This window comes from Halichoeres trimaculatus, unplaced genomic scaffold, assembly GCF_033239565.1.
Source record: "Halichoeres trimaculatus isolate MK-OKI-2021-1 unplaced genomic scaffold, fHalTri1.1 fHalTri1_scaffold_20, whole genome shotgun sequence".
NCBI classification, from domain to species: Eukaryota; Metazoa; Chordata; class Actinopteri; order Labriformes; family Labridae; genus Halichoeres; species Halichoeres trimaculatus.
This window is the reverse complement of record NW_027437198.1, coordinates 13131198-13148639: the sequence shown is the minus strand read 5'-3', so window position 1 is coordinate 13148639 and position 17442 is coordinate 13131198. Positions and strand designations below refer to the sequence as shown.

At 40.5% G+C, this 17442-nt stretch overlaps 3 protein-coding genes across 3 annotated transcripts in view; 1 reads left to right on the top strand and 2 right to left on the bottom strand.

Moving 5' to 3' along the window:
- The window catches only part of grb2b (growth factor receptor-bound protein 2b), a 41663-nt gene extending 36956 nt beyond the window's left edge, over window positions 1-4707 (bottom strand). Inside the window, exons 1-2 of the mRNA XM_074697001.1 lie at window positions 4518-4707; window positions 2510-2769 (exon numbers count right to left, since the gene is read on the bottom strand). Of these exons, the coding sequence (XP_074553102.1) occupies window positions 2510-2587 (78 nt within the window). The 5' untranslated portion in view covers window positions 2588-2769; window positions 4518-4707. The remainder of the gene's footprint in view (window positions 1-2509; window positions 2770-4517) is intronic.
- Window positions 4708-6128: 1421 nt separating this feature from the next.
- Window positions 6129-9147, top strand: mchr1b (melanin-concentrating hormone receptor 1b). Its single transcript, XM_074697025.1, has 2 exons — window positions 6129-6620; window positions 6925-9147. The coding sequence occupies exons 1-2, from the start codon at window positions 6560-6562 to the stop codon at window positions 7956-7958; spliced, it is 1095 nt and encodes a 364-aa protein (XP_074553126.1). The 5' UTR covers window positions 6129-6559; the 3' UTR covers window positions 7959-9147.
- A 5958-nt stretch (window positions 9148-15105) lies between these two features.
- The window catches only part of usp43b (ubiquitin specific peptidase 43b), a 76253-nt gene continuing 73916 nt past the window's right edge, over window positions 15106-17442 (bottom strand). The window contains exon 16 of the mRNA XM_074697162.1: window positions 15106-17384. Coding sequence (XP_074553263.1) covers window positions 17374-17384 — 11 coding nt within the window. The 3' untranslated portion in view covers window positions 15106-17373. The remainder of the gene's footprint in view (window positions 17385-17442) is intronic.

The window sequence follows — 17442 nt, the reverse complement described above, 5'->3', positions numbered from 1 at the left end:
TTAATGAGGGACCGTGGGACAACCCCACTTTAATATTACTGCCTGTTCATAATCCACAACTTAAAATGAGATAAAAGTGCCAAAACTGGTTGTTCATAAATGTTATTTCTCAGAACCTGTGGTCACTGGACCTCAAACTACGCTTCAAACTGAGTTTATAAAGTTCGATTGTTGTCACCTTTCAAACAGCAGCTCCAATAACTACAAACAAATACATCACCCTGTGGTGTTACTTGGGATGGGTACCGAATTAGGTACTTTTACAGGTACCGACCGAATTCTGTCAAAAGTACCAGGTATCGATTCATGTAAAATCAAAAGGTACCATGTTTAGGTACCTAAATGCATCCTTGTGACTGTGAGGGAGTGGAAGAGTGGGTTATTTTCCATGCTGGATATGAACACAGCATTGCAAGGTTATATATTGAAGGATAAATATGTCAAATTGAAAAGAATCTATACTTTATTATTAAACAAACTGATATATTTTACCACATAAACACAAAAAAAGTACCGAAAATTGGTACCGTTGAGTACCGATACCGATTGCCAGGTAGCGGGCATCGGTACCGTATCGTTTCAAATGTGAAAGGTACCCATCCCTAGGTGTTACATCCAGGGAGAAGTTGACTTGAAGAAAGAAAAGTAGAGTTAAAAAGAAATACTAATGCAAAACTTGTCACCTATTTACGGCAGTGGGTGATGGCGCTCACAGGAAAAAGAGCCTTTATCCCAGAAAAACACTCATGATCCTGACCACTGGTAGTACAGCAATCTACACCATTCGATAGTCCTTTAAAATTGGCAATAAACATAAACAAATATGTAGATAATAACTCATTAAGTGTGACTTAATAATAACTATATTTTTGAAGAAAAGGTGTATTGAAAACAACTTGAGCTGTATGATTATGGGACTGGATAAGAATCACTTTTAGTCACTGTTACACTTCAATGACCCATTTTATCACCAGCCTCATGATTTCTTACCAAGCACAACCTGTGACACAGAGTGGCTCTGAAAATGAGGTAGAAAGTGTCTTTGGAGCATTTCTCAAGAGGGAATTGAGAGCGATGTTGAGCTGAACTAAAGAGGAACTGAGAAGTTAAATATAAGTTTCTGAAATTTAACTGAGAGCGTTCAGATACACAGAATATCAGGTTAGAAACATTTCCTCTGAAAGATGTCAACTGGAGAGAAAAGATAGTCAGAGGTATTGGCTGTTACTTTGCCATCTCCTTAAAAGTTAAAGATTTTCCAACCAAAGTAGAGGAAGTGCTGCACTTTTTCTTCTCATATGCAAATTTAATAAGAACTTATATTAAGCTCAGTGTTTCCTAAGCTGACTCTCTCCCCCTCCCTTCTCCGAGGGGCCCTCCCGTGGAGATAAGAAGTCTTTTCAAACCTCAATCTCTTATTCGTTGGAAAAAAAACACACACAGCAGTTATGCTCTGATAGAACTCATCCAGGAGAGGCTTTTATATAACATTTGCACACAGTATGTTACACGGCCGTGACAACAACATTATTCAAATTAGAAGGCAAATAAAAGATGTGTGTGATCAGTTACAGCTCCACAGTTTCCATCTACCTGTATGTCTGACAAACCAGATGTTGCCCATGAAAACAGTTCACTGTTATGATCAAAAACAGGGCGACAGGTTACACTGAAAATACACAAAGCTGTGTGATCCTTTAAAATGTATCTTTACAAAGAGGCCTTTCACTCTGTTATCAGCCTGCAGCTCAACAAAAACAGCTTCTGAGAATTACCCTAACTGCATCTTTTTTTAAAGGTCTGACCTGAAAACAGCAGGATAAAAAAAAAGAAGCTCTTAAAGTCACACATGATCAAGGATGTTGAAATCTCAAACATTTTCACAGAAAAGATTGAGATATGAGGGTTTGTGTACTTTTTCCTGCCTCTTCCGGTCATGCCCAACAACACGGGGATTACGATGATTGCGTTTAAATCCAAAGAGAATCACTTCCCAGAAAAATTGCGGTACGTACTTCCTAATATCTCTGCTATCTCATCAAGGTCGTGAGTGACACAATTTTTTTTCGACCGCAGAGCACAAGGTTTTGAATAAGCCTCTCATGCTGCACTTAAGATAGTTCATGATGGAACAAAAACCCACATCTTTAACCTCTTTTATCATCAAGGCCTTCTGCAGCCAGCATGCTGCAGCAGCATGATACAGTCATGTTTTGGAGTATGAGCAACACAACAAGCCTACCGAGGTTTTTCAATTTTCTAAAAATGTAGCTTAAGTTTGTTGGAAATACTGAAAAATATACTAATCAGAATGTGACAAAGAGATAAAGAGGAAGCTGTAACCACATGATTATTTTAATCCTACCTGAAACTCTCTTGTGTTACTGCAGCTATGATTTACTACAGGACAGAATGTGATTACCTCCACAGGAAATAAACCCTGGGATTGCATAATTATGAGTAACACAGACAAGCCTCAACCTTAAATAACCAAAAAGTTATCTCTTACCTTTAGGATTTCTCCTCGCTTGAAACTAAGCTCATCCTCAGCAGTGGCGTGGAAATCGTATTTGGCAATGGCCTCCATGTTTGTTGTCGTTGTAGCGTGCTGATAAACTGCTTGGCTGTGGTCGTGTTTCAGGGGCTGAATAAAAAATAAAAACACGTATCCAGGCTTCTGTGGCCAGATGCTTTCTCCTGAGTCTCTCCTCCCGTCTGTGACCCGCTCCCTTAGGGCTTAGACCTCACATAAAGGTTACAGTGAGGTGCCTGCAAGCAAGAGACAAGGTGAGACAACTCAATCCAAACATTCATGTAATAACGAAAAAAAAAACTTTGCGTTTAAAATTATTTTTTTTATAGTTCCTACAGGCCACTAGTTGTAATGCTTCAAACACTGGTTGCAGAGTATCTGAAAGCTTTTCTGCCATGAAATAAGACACATTAAAAAATAACTTTCAGGATAGCATAAGTGTGAGGTATAAGACTTCTGCAGCACTAATGAGTTCTTAGAGAAAAGGTTAAGAGCAAACTTTTCTCAACAAAACCAGAATAAATAAATCATATCCGTACGTATATTATATATAACTTCTGCGCCAACGGTTTCCTGGGGAAATAACATATTACAGTTTTTCTTCTTCTTCTTCGCACTTGTGCGTACAGCCATCTTCATCTACACCAGGCAGCATTCAGTAAAGGAAATGAGACTGTAGATGCAAAGTTCACCACCACCCCTGACAGCTAAGCACCTGGCCCGGGCACAGATAAGTCAGTCGCCTTGTTAAGCAGAGCTGACAGTGATACACTGGCTAAACCTACTGTTGCTGAGTTAAATGGATAAAGCTACGTTATCTCATTAAGTTGTTTGCTAGAATGCCACCAGGGGTTCACAATAATAGAGCTCAGCGTTCAGTAAAGCCAATAAATCTGACAGTGAGAGAAACACCAAAAGAGTGTAAATCCTAACACCGCATTCTGAGGAACGTACAACCGTGCTGTTTTATAATAGGAAAGCTGTTGCAGAAGATGCGACAGACCTCTTGTTGGAATCATTTGACAGTAACAGCAGGGTAACTCCACAAGTGTGACTGCAGCCATTGTTTACAATCATAAAACTGTCAACAACTAAATCCCTGGCCTTCATAACGTTACAAAACACAACAAAGCACATCATGGGTGACAAAAGTAACGCTAGTACAGCACAGTTAATGAAAAGGAAAGCTGGATTCCAAAGGAGCTAGACAGCAACAATTATTCTCTGCTGCTCATAACCTTCGTATGGTGTTTTTACTGAAAGGTTTCGACAAAGAGAAGCACGAAGTTGACATTTTGAGCACTAAATGTAATTTTAAGGACAGTTTGAGAGCTCACGAGCATCGAATCCGTTCCAGTTAGCAGCCTAACGTTATACAGCGCTTGAGCTAGCATCGCTAGTGTTTCGGTGTAATTTGTATCCGCCTTAACGGGCGGCTTCCAGTGTCTGTGGTTGACGTACTTGATGAGAAGCTATCACCGCTACAGTCTCACTGATCATTTCTTAATTTTGATCTCAAAAAACGTGGTTTGGAACTGTTTCATACATGTTGTTTTGTGGACTTGTAGTGAAAAAGACCCATCTTCAACATCTGCTCCAACTGCGACAACCACAGGCGCATCCGGCCGACAGTCGCCAGTTAACACGGTCACCATTAGAACTGAAACACCGGCTAACGGTCGAGTAACAATAACTGCGCTGCAGTGTGATTTTCAAACTAAACCTCCTTAACTCACCAGAACGGGCGAATTCACGGTGTCATTCGTGAAAAGAAGCCCTCAAAGGACAATGAGAAACAGGTTTATATGAATAATCGGGGCCTGAAAGCTAGCCTCAGGTTGTCAAAAAGGAAGAAAACACCTTTTTTTCATAGCGCAGGCTGTTGTTGCTAGCTCGGCGGCACAGCTAACTGAACTTCACTAGCCTGCGTCGAGAAAAAGAAAACACAAGTTTTACACACAGACAGGGGATTAAGAAAACTTACCACTCGAGATATTCAGTTACAAAGCTGCCACAGTAACAAATAAAAATCCTGTTGTGTGTTTATCCTCTCCCTGTTTCCTCTGAAGAGGCAGCAAACTGTGAGTGCTGTCGCTTACACCCCGTCCGCGGAGCCTGAATGTAGCTGCTAGCATCAGGTTTACGACGCCTGTTTCCGTTTCCTTCCACTGAGCTGGGAGGGTCTGCCTGCTGCTGGAGCTCCTCCCTGTCAGTCTGCTCCGTTGCTGCTCTGCCAAACCATGTGCCAAACCCACCTCACAACTGTACTGTGGCCACAAATGGCTTCAATTATCCCCTACTATTATTATTATCATCACAAGTCGGCTAGGACTAATTTTAAGAAGGCTTTGCACTGTGAAGCAAAGCTCTGTCAGACTTCTATCTATTTGCCCTATATCCCCTGTTCAGTCTCATTAAACACGAACTGATTCAAAGCTTCTTTAAAATTACTCTTCAGTATGTGTGATAAAAATACATTGTGTGACTGGGGGTATGTCAAGCCTCTTTTGACTTCGGGGGTCTGTTTGGATTCCTAACATTGACAAGAGATAGGCAAGATTTCCTAAAACATGTTTCATTTAAAGCTCCAGTGAGGGAATTCAGGTTTATGTCTTTGCTTATTTTGTCCTGTATATATCTCTAAACTATATTTTCTTGACAACAACTCTCAGGCTGTTTCCTCTTTAAAGTCAAATGTCTTATTCATTGGAAGTCTTAGCTTGTAAAAAGGGCTGTTGGTGTGACACCTACCCCCCACCAGAAGGTTGAAAACATTGAAATGAACTTGTAGCCTATATAAACAGCTACCCTTCTTGTTGGTCGTTTTTTCTTTTCTTTTTTGTCTTTTTGAATTAAGAGCCACTAATATCTAAATCTGTGTCTTTCCCATAACTATCTGAAAACTCCTGTCTTAGCTTTAAGTACCCTACAGCATTTATATAACTGTATATGATTGCTTGACCTTGACAAAAATTAATCTTTGACCTTCAGATTTGGGTGTTTGTCTAAAGTTACTAGAGGCGTAATCGGAAGAAAAGGTGCAACATTAAAAAATAAAGAAATTGTATAAAAAAATCATAAATAATCAATTCAAATAATAAGACAAGTTGTCAATCATAGTGCAGGTTTGCAGGGTGACACCTGGGATGTACAATCATCCCTCTTATTACTATAATAATAATAATAATAATAATAATAATAATAATAATAATAATTATTATTATTATTATTATTATTATTATTATTATTATTATTATTATTATTATTATTATTATAATTATAATTATAATTATAATTATAATTATTATTATTATTATTATTATTATCATTTCTTATGTGAAAGCTTTCTTCTCCTCCCATGTTGTCACAGCTCTGATTTGTATTTGGTGTTGTTTCTATTCATCCTATGAACTCACTGTGTCAAATATTTGGTTTTCTTTTCATTGTTTTCATTCTTAAAACATCTGCTTTCAATACTGGGGGGACGCACGGTCAAATTATTGACAATGCTGACACCTAGCGGAGAGATATGACAGTAAAAGAGCAGTGTCTGCTGGATTACAAATGCAGTAGTGTCATTTGGGGGACGCATGAGCGGCATGTGAGGCTGCACAGGTGGACTAAGTATCTTTTTTTTGATGAAGGAGGCAGCGGTTAATCATTTTTATTGGAGTGTTCGTGGTGCAAACAAACGTCCTTCACATGAGCTTGAAGCTTTTTTTTTTTTTAGATCATGACGAGCTTTTTGCGTCGTTTTCTCATGACATGATTTGTGGTAGTGGCGCGCGCTGGGTCAATCATCTGGCTTTTACGCGCGAGGTGTTGCATCTTTGCAGGAACAAACCTCTGTATTTTTTCGATTTTACTAGTTATTTGAAACTTCTTTCGGATTTTTTTTTTTTTTTGAGTTAGAAATGCAGTCCACTCTCAGATGGACAGTCATAATCCACATTAGTATTATCAACAGTGAAGGTTGCAGTTGCAGTTGCTCAGATTGCTGAGGAGAATCAACAAGAGATTCACAGGATGGACTACGCTTCAAATTCATCTTTTTCATTCTTAAATTCATCTGAAAATTTTGAAGAAGGTAGGTTTTTCGTATCTTCTGCTTTTGGAATTAAAAAAATGTACATTTTCCAGAACAAAAAGTTAATTCTATTACATGCAAAATCATTTTAATAAGGATCTGACCAGAATTTATCAGATTTAATGGGACTTTTTACTTTTAGTAAAAATTAAAGCAGATAATTATACATAAAATGTATATTTAATAAGAAACAAAAAAAAATTTAATTATTCAGAAACAAGAATTTTTCATTGAGACTCATAAGTTTAATCAGCTGCAGCAGGACTCAGTGCGTTTGATGTGACTGATTTCCTTTTCTTTCCAGAACATGAGCAGCAGTACAACAACGTGCTCATGCCCAGCATCTTTGGCCTCATCTGTTTCTTTGGGATCTTTGGGAACTCCATTGTCATCTATACCATTGTGAAGAAAACCAAGCTGTGCTCTCAACAAACTGTTCCAGACATCTTCATCTTCAGTTTATCCATCGCTGACCTCCTCTTCCTCCTTGGCATGCCCTTCCTCATCCACCAGCTTGTGGGAAATGGCTCCTGGTGCTTCGGTGCCACCATGTGCACCGTCATCACCGCGCTTGACTCCAATAGCCAGATTGTCAGCACCTACATCCTGACTGTGATGACTCTGGATCGATATCTCGCCACTGTACACCCAATCCGCTTCAAGCATGTGCGGACGCCATGTGTGGCTGGAGCAGCTGTGGCTCTGGTGTGGGTCTTCTCTCTGGTGTCCATCACCCCGGTGTGGATGTACACGGGACTCATGCGCCTGAAGGACGGCTCAGTGGGCTGTGCCCTCCTCCTCCCAAACCCGGCCTCTGACACCTACTGGTTCACCCTCTACCAGTTCTTCCTCGCCTTCGCTCTCCCCTGGGGGGTCATCTGCGTTGTCTTTTTTAAGATCCTTCAGAACATGTCAGCTACAGTCGCTCCTCTTCCACAGCGCAGCCTGAGGGTGAGGACAAGGAAGGTGACCCGCATGGCTGTGGTCATATGTCTGGCCTTCTTTACCTGCTGGGCACCTTATTACATCTTACAGCTTGCCCACCTTGGGGTGCAGAGACCCACCTTTGCTTTCATGTACGCCTACAACATTGCAATCAGTTTGGGGTATGCAAACAGCTGTATCAACCCATTTATTTACATCGTACTGAGTGAGACGTTTAAGAGAAAGTTCATTGTTGCAATCAAGCCGAGTCACCGAGGTTTCAGAGTCGCCCCCGCTCCGGCTGATGGCAGCATGAGTCTGAGGATGGCACCAGACAGCGGCCAGCCTTCGCACTCCCAGTCCTCAAGAGAACTGCTGCAGAACATGCTGCCTGTCACTGTGGCTGTGCACTGAGACGCTGAGACATGACCGCTGCCAGCAGCTACCAGCAGCTACCAGCAGCTACCAGCAGATCACCATCTGCTGCTGCTCCTACACCAAAAAATACATGACTAGGGTTATTCTGAATCTAAATGTGACTTTAAAGCACTGTGTGCTTCAAAGTCACATTTAGATTCAGTAACATAACCTTTAGATGTAAGATATGATGTTGTCCTACAAATGTGCATGCATTAATGCAATCATAACTTGTATCTTTAGACGTTTAAAGCATAAACAAACATAGAAGTTGGTTATCTAACCTTTTGGAGCAGGCAAAGGCAGCAAAGCATGTCATGGTTGCACCTAGACACAGGTTTTGTTACCTAGATTCATAGATCTCATTGCAAGATGACACAAATTTCTCTGTAGTAGCAGAAGAATCCCAAGAAAGAACAGTACAAGTCAAGATTCCAAGAAAAAAACAGAAATTAACTCATTTGGGGAGATGTTTATTGTAATCTTCGTAATCGAGTCGAAAAAAGATGTTGTAAATCAATTATGGGCTTTTAACAAATGCTGTCAGTCTGCTGTGTTAATCCCACCATGCACAATGACTTGAGTCAGTTTGTTCTGCAGATTTTGGATCATTTTCGCCACTTTTTAAAGCGTGTTTATTGTGAAAGCTGTGTTGTATTGTACCGTTTTATAATGAAGTGGTGATTCTCATTGCTTGTATTGTTTTGTGACAAATGGCAGAGATTTGCTCCAACAGACGGTCATTCTCCTGAGGAATGGCTTCATCACTAAGACTCAATCATGGCAGAGATTTCTGAATCTGATCCGAACTCTCACATGGCTGTCGGCTGTTTGTCTTTGAAATGATGTAACTCTGTCTAACTCTGTCTGACTGCCTGACAGGCCACTGCATGCATATTCAATACGTCTGTATCAGAGGATTCTGTATTCAGTGGTGAGGCATTAAAGCCTGCACAAACAGCTGCAGGCGGAGATTACACAGCATGTCAGAAGAGCGACATTATTCTTATTTGTGCTGCTTTTTGGCTCCTAATGGATCTGTTTTTCTGTTGGACACTTTTACAGTAATGTGTCTGACTCTGATGTGTCTGTTTAACTTGCGTGTTTTAACTGTGACATTAAATGTATAGAATCACATGCCATGTTATACATAAAAAGTGCAGGTGTCTGTATGTATCAAAGTGAGGTGGATTAAATCATATTCAACATGAATTATTGATGGAGTGAATCGAGGTCAGCTCTTCACAAGAAGGCTTTTATTGCTTCTCAACCAGAGTATTAAAATAAGTGATAAAAGCAAAATGCATGAGGAAAGCGGACAGTTTCAAAGGTGAAAACTGCTGATTGTTCCAGCATTTTGCTGTCAGACAGCGGATATTAGAGGTTACCCCCTCCTGCTTTTGAATCAGGGAGACAAAAACAGGATTATGTTGAATTAAAGGTCCCTTATTATGCAAATATCACTTCATTAAGTCTTTTAGTGAAATTTGTGGGTCTTTGGCTTTCCTCCCAGCCCACAAAATGTGATATATAATGACAAAACCTGTACTTAGTAGTGCTTGTGATGTAAAATCCTGACCTTTTTTGACCAATCAGGAGCAAGTTTGACCTGATTGGTCCACCGTCGCAGATTCCCCCCTCCCCACCGCCCACTCTCCTCCCCGCTGCAGGAGAGATTGAAGAGCCACCACTGCTTTGTTTTTGGCTGTAAACAGCCTCATAGTTCCATGCACAAGCTTCCCATCCCGGAAGAAGACAAGACTAAGTGGATAGAATTCATTTATGAGGGAAATGTGCCAGCTACACTCAGTAAAACTGTGCATGTGTGTGCTAGTCACTTCACGGCCGACTGCTTTTCCAACTTTGGACAGTACAACAGAGGGCTAGCGAATAGACTGGTCCTGAATCCAGGCGCATTACCAACCATCCGCCAACAAACCTCAGACCCTGGAAATGTGAATATTTTAAATGCTGTGTGCTGTGGAGCAGATGTGAGAGCTTTTCCTCAGTGTCCCCCCCTGTCTCTGTGTTAGCTTCAGGATGCTAACTTTAGCTGCCGGTAGCCTGTTGTTTTAGCCTGTAATGTTACGGTAAACGAGCTTATCTGTTTTCTAAACATTGTGCACTCGGAGCTCGTGGTGCCGCTCTCAGTGACGTGGAAGAGCAGGGCGGTATCAGCGGTGGCTCATTTACATATGAAGGCCACGCCCACTAAATCAGAGCGTTCTGAACAGAGGGGCTATGAGAGCCTGGAAACAATGCTGCTGTGCTTGATTTATTGGCTTTTTGGAGCAAAACATTTCACTACAATTTCATAAAGACATCAGTGTTTCATATTAAACTGCAGAAAAGGAGCATAATATGGGACCTTTAAATTCATTGAATGTTTTTCAGTAAGGTTAAAGCTCAAAGTCTCTTTCATGTTCAACAAATATCAGCTCACACAGAGAGAAATCATCAGCCTCTGTCAGAATCTGCAGAAAGTACATTTCATAAAACATCCCAGAGCTGAGCTTAGCTTTCATTTTCACGCTGCATCAACAGTTTTAAAAAGAGAAAAAAGGCTGGAATAAAAGCCTGAGGCAGAGAAGAGAAGGTTTAACAACACACTGAGTGAGTCCTCCTGAGTGAAGCTTCTGTTTGAAGTCACTGTTAATATCTGCAGCCTTCAAGTCCATGAAAAGACAACATGAGCTACAACTACAGATATAGTGAAGGAAAAATTGAAGACTTCACAAAGTAACAACAAAAAGCTACAACTGGGGTGCAAATGGACACAAAATAAGAAACGTGATGGCAAACGAGAAAGATGTAAAAGTAGAACAGCCATTAAAAGGTAAAAAAACAAAAACTACAGGACACAGAACTACCACAGAGACAAAAAAGCAGAAAAACTGAATACAGACAAAGAAACACCCATGAAAATCTACAAAATAAGGATAAAAACATCCTCAAAGAAACTCATTGTGAGACTCAACAACAAGGTCCACAAAAGGCAACAGAATCAGTGAGGCTCACAGCGCTTTAAAAACTATCTGCAGACCACCTCATGGAGAGTAACTTCATGCCTTCTTTGTGCTCAGGAGGAGGAGAGGAAAGAGAATCTTTATCTCAGCAGCTCAGACAATAACAGAGAGCAGAGGAAACACAGACGCCCCAGGTGATTCAGGTAAAACCGGACAAAAGAGAAAACATCATTTCAGGTGGTTTGATCGCCAACAATCACACAATTCACACACATCCCTCAAAAAAGTTTCATTGGATATTTTCATGTAGAGTTTCCACATGTTTGTGATGAACGACCTTCAGTTCACCTTTTTCACTCCTCTAATGTTTTCAGTGATGAGAGAAAGAAAATTGACAGCTGCAATCAGTTATCCTCCACCTGCTGGATAAACACTTAAGTGTTTAAGGTAATAATCTCTGTAAACTGCAGAATCAAAATGATCAGCAGACAGATGGTTGATGAGCAGACAGCATCTGAATAAATACTAGGTCTTTAAGCTCTAATGAAATGAATAAACACTCAGTGACGAGTGCTACAAACACATATGACAATCTACAAGTCTCAAAAAGTCATGATACCATGTAAATATAATCATAAGGCTACAAGAGTGAAACTGAACAGTAACGTTATATGTGAGAATGAGGTCTTAATGTTTTTTCAAAAAGTTGTTAAATTAGAAGAACAAAGTCATGGAGACGGGGCTGTACGGTGGCACAACAGTTAGCACTGCAGCCTCACAGCAAGAAGGTCACCGGTTTGAGTCCCAGCTTTGCCGGTGGGCCTTTTGTGTGTGGAGTTTGCATGTTCTCCCTGTTTATGTGTGTGTTTTTTCCAGGTTCTCTGGCTTCCTCCCACAGTCCAAAAACATGCTCATCATGTTGATTGGTCACTCTAAATTGTCCGTAGGTGCGAGTGTGTGCGTGAATGGTTGTCTGTCTGTGTCAGCTCTGTGATTGACTGGCGACCAGTCCAGGGTGTATCCCGCCTCTCACCCAATGACAGCTGGGATAAGCTCCAGCCACCTGCAACCCTGAACAGGATAAGCAGTTCAGAAAAATGAATGAATGAATGAATGAATGAATGAATGAATGAAGTCATGGAGACAAATCTAAAGTTGTAAAGTTAGAAGAAAAAAGTTGTATAGTTATAAGAAAGTCACAGGAAAAAGTGGTGAAGTTACATTTCTAAAGTCGTGAAGTTAGAAAAAAAAAGTCAGAAAGGTACAATTCTACAGTCATAAAGTTAGAAGAAAAAAGTTGAAAAGTTATCATTTTAAATTCATATAGTAAGAAAATAAAAGTTGTGATGTCAAAATTTTAGAGTCGTAAAGTTACAATTTTTAAGTTGTATAGATAGAAGAATAAAGATGTAAAGCTACAATTTTAGTTAAAAATTTTAAGTTGTAAAGTTAAAAAAATAAAATAAGCTGTAACACTTTGGGAATTAAGTTCTAATGTCATGTGAATGAAGTCCCATCTGAAGCCAGATGTTGCCATGGTGATCATTGTTTACCAACTGCCATCAGAGAGCTGGTGGAGTCTGTTGATTCCTAAGACCTCCCCACCAAAATTATGGTGTCAAACTGCCTGCAACTGTAACTAAACCAAAGGGCTGATCAGAAAAAATATCACACCCTAGGAATCTTGAGACCCTGAGGAAGCTGTCCGTGTTAGTTTCATGTCTGCAGACCCAGAAATATGCCCGTGACGGTGAGAGACAAATGAGTGAAATTCCACTGATCTCTGAGAAAACCCCTCAGGAATTAACATGGAGGTATATGGAGTGACTCATTTGACTTCTCCTGACAGTTGGCCATTTTGTGAAAAAGTGCTCCATCCTTTTGCTTTAAAATCCACTTTGTCAGAAGCAGGACAAGATTACCAACATTTTGACATATAATTTACCTATGTGGGGCAAAAATTGTGATCAAGAATGCAGTTTGTCCTGAAGATTTCCAGGTTTTGTTTCCCCCTCTCCCCACTCTGTCGTTTGAATCTCCCACTCTAAGCTGAAACAATCCAATACAGTCCAATACACACCAATGTTAAACGTCTCAAAGAGCTGAAAATCATCATGACCTTTGAAGAGTCATTGTGAAGAAACTATGAATGCTAGGAAGAATTTGAAACCCACCGAATAAAGCCAAAAGATAGCTCAATACTTTGAAGTTGGAATTAAGTTTCTAGCTGAATGTATGACTGAATAAGAAGGGTTTGAAGCAGGCTGAAAAAATGTCCTGAAGGGAGAAATTTTTGAAAATTCCGCATTCATCTCTATAAGCCCGAAATCGTGTAAATCGTTGAATATCACTGAAAGTATTTGTGAAAAGTTTCTGAAAAGTCATAGCCCACCAAACCCCACTGAGACACACGTTTTGAAGTTTGAGCGGTGAAAATCAGTTGAAGTTTGCAGAAGGAGTAGCGGTCCAATAAAACGGGCAGAAGAAGAAGAAGAAGTTTTTTTGACACAGAAGAACATACGCTGTGAATGCATTGCTGCATTCACAGCAAAAACAAAGTTGTGATGTTACAAAATGTTACAAGAATGAAATGGTAACACTTGAAGACTTAATTTCTGATGGTCAGCTGGTGCTCACACTGTGCTGGTCTCTTCTTCTCATAGACACCTCAACACTCAGTCTTAAAACTCTAAACACTCAGCATTACAACTTTACTTTCTTATAATGTGATCAGTGAACAGGGTTTATTTGCACACATAAGACAGGCGTTAGCTCTGACTTATTTAAAATGCTTTTAGAAATCTCATCTCGGTCCACCCCAACTGTCTTATGGGATCGTTTATGTTGACTGACACATCTTATAAAACTGAAGAGGACTTAAAATGCAGAGTAAAGGTTATACACGTCGGCCTTTCTAAATGGAAATGCAGCTTTCATTATGTCTGGATGTCAACATGCTCCTGCAACGATAAATCAAAGTATCGTCATGGTTCTGCACACACTGAAAATCTGCCCCAAGGGGGATCACAGCCTTCCTGAGGGTTTTCCAATGAGACACATTAAAAGCTGGCCATGCACTGTGAAATTAGGGGCTGACATGGGCAGACGTCCTGAGGAAGATGATTCAAATGGGAAAAATTAAATAGTGAGGCATCGACATCAGCCAGACAGAGCACAGACTGGGATTCTCTGTCCATCTGTTGATGGTGGTTGGATATGATAAGAGAAATTACAGCCATGGGAGACAGGGAGCGAATACAGAGGACTCTGAGAGCAGGGCTGTGATACTGAGGACAGAGTGTCAGAGAAATTAAAACCAAACTTCACTCCACAGAGTTCACTTCAGTCCACCATTAAACCAACAGGATTACATCTACCAAAGTGGATGACTTTCTGTGCCAGAAACAGGAGGAAACTTCAGCGGCAGACCAAACAGACTCACCAGAGACAGAGATGCACAAATAAACCTCCTGCTGGAGCTTTCACGTTCATGAGTTAAACAAAACCTAACAGAGAAAGTCATTTTGCACATTTGATCACATGCTTCCTCTCATGATGCTGCTGCAAGTCCAGACCTCCTGCTGCTACAGTTCACACAACACAAAAACACACCCCTACACACACCCCACCCCCAGTGTTTTAATGAATAATGTTCTGGCTGTTATAGCAGCACACAGGGCAGAGCTCGTCTGGTTGTTGATGTGCTTGTGTGGGCAGATACAAACTTTTCAAAACACAACAAATAGAAATGGTTTGATGAGAGGCACTTGTTGCCAGCTCATCTTTTATTTAGTTGATTGTCAAGTTAAACTTTGAATTCTCCATCTGCTCAGGAATTTGCACCAATTTTGCAACCACATCTCACTGTTGCTTGGTGCATCCCTTCAAATGAACTCCTGTGAGGATTTATCTGAGCAGGATCTGACTTCAGCTGCTCATAAAGGAACTACTTTCTCTCTCACAGACACACGCAATCTTTTCATCCCAACACCACAGCTGTGCATCGAGCTGAGTCTTCTCTGTCATTAAACCTCAGTATTCTGCCCTCATGCCTCCGTGTTTTACTGGGAACAAACCTTCATCAGCGCCCTGGAGAGACGCCACTCGTCTTACAGCAGAAGGAGCACACCTGTCTTGAATCTGTGTCAAAAATGAGGCAAGACAAATAAGGAAGAGGCGCTGAGCTGAATCTGTTGGTGAGAAAAGCTGCTTTAATTTTCACTCCATAAAACTGGCAGAACATGAAGCAGACGTTATCTGTACAGAGCTCTGTGTGGTGTCTCATCTATCTCCTGAAACATACAGTTTTTAATCTTAAATTACATTATTACACATCAGGTACAAAATGTAGACTTTAAAAAAGTTAATAATAAAATATAATCTAGCCAAACTTGCCAGAAGACATCTCACAAACATCCTTCATTCTTTGTTTTGGTGAGGAGTGTTAATGTGAGCACAGATACAGTGTTTGCAGACAGTGTGGACTCATGGGTAAATAAAGAGTGTGTGCAGATAGAGGCGGTGAGTTAATCATGGTGGTTTTTAAGTGACAGTGTGTGTGCACAGGAGGAATCAATGTGAGCGCGTGAGAGAAACCTGCTGCCAGCTTAGCTTCCATTTCTGCGTCTGCTCTGATGTCCTTTTTCGTATCAGAGACTTTAAAATCCACCTCAGTGGGTGAATTCCATTTCAGCCCCAGCAAAGGACCAGGGAGTCCCTTTTATTGCTCTTCAGGGAGTTTAATGGATGTACTTCTTCAAAGTCTGACTTTGTGTAGCAGCTTCATCATAAGGATCAAACAAACAATCTAAAGGAAGAAGCTCTTCAGAGAAGTTATTTTCAGTCGGAGGTTTCTGAAAACATCTCCCGCTGTTCCACCATCAGGGCCTGGCTCTTCAAAAGGTTTCATCTAGAGGAAAACAGATTTAGAAATCCACTTTTTCCTCTTTCTAAATCCAGGTGACCTAGTTTACTTGAACTAGCTCCAAATGGGATTACATACTTTGTCCACAGGGGGCGCCAAAGTCTAATTAGACACGTGATGGTCTACAATTCTACAATTTTATTTAGCAGACGCTTTTGTCCAAAGCGACATACGACACAAACCAGAATTTTGACTGGAGGGAAAGTGCGACAAAGTGCTTCAAGTTGTTTAGCTGCAGGTGCTGCCATCTAGGGCCAGAAGAAGTACATTTTTTTCCATTGTACATAATGTAGTCACAGCTAACCACAACTAAAAAATCAGCGTCAACAATATCATTTAACCTTTGTTGAATTGGTTGCTGATGGTGGCGACCATCTCAGTGAAAAAGAAGGCAAACATGTCCAGAGTCAGTGCGGTGGAGGAGAGCGTAGACGTAGGTTAAAAAACTCATCAGTAAGGGGTGTAATGGGACGAGTTTCCTCACTTCATGCTCTTTCTTTGTCTGTTGTGTTAACCTGGACTGGAACTCAGAGTCAGTTTTCAAAGCTCCTTAAATTTTGAATCTTGGATTAAAAGAAAATTTAAATGAGAAAATTAAACTTGTTTACAATTAATCTATAAACTGAGTTCATATGTTTGTATTTTCCACTTATCGTCCTGCCTGAAACACTGAACTACATCCATGTTGTTGTAAAACTGTTGTGCTGTTCAACCTCTGTAAATCACATTTCCTTCCAGTAATCCGGTCGTCTGCTGGTCTCAGGATAATCCTGACGTTATTTCAAAAACCAATCAAAAGTTTTCAACAACACAGACGGGAACTTCAATTCAGATAAAACCAGAGATTAGTCTACCTGACTGACTCCTGAATCTTAATCCTTATCCGGTCTTTTCAACAACCAGATTTAAAGATCTGACAACACCTGACAGCTTCGACCAATCAGATTTTCTTTTGAAAAGTGGGGCCTTTCAGATTACACGTTCTATATTACCTGTGGCCTTGATGGACACCTGAAACTCAGAATAAGTCAAGTTGTCTGATGAGCGTTTGTGCAGAATGTTAAAGCAGGTTGGTTCTGATTCAGCTGCTAAACGATGAACAGGGAAGCAGATGATGCACGTGGTGTCAGCAGCTGGTTCACAGAGCAGGTGTGAATATTTTCAGTGTTTTTATCCCTTCAGCTGTAGAAATTATGATCCTAATGCTCATTTTTAACATCTGAATAGTTTTCCTTTAAAAGTATGAGCTAAAAAAAACATCCATTTCTTCCTCTCTGATATTAATGATAAACTCAGATATAAAACAGATTTGTACACAAACTTTTTGCTCGGTAAAACAGAACAGAATCTTAGTACAGCAGTGTTTCTCCTCCGTCCTTCAGCTCTGCATAGATTGAGTTTAAGACACACACAGGTACAAACTGGTAACAGTCCAATGAAGGAGGGCAGGAAGGTAAACTTCGTGTCCAGCAGCGCCCGTGTGGCAGCTTCTCCAGGTGTCATAGATGGTCATTCTGGGTGGTCACAGAGGCACTGAAAACGAGAATTAAAAACCTGTTACTGAAATAAAAGACTCATGTTTGGGTTTTGA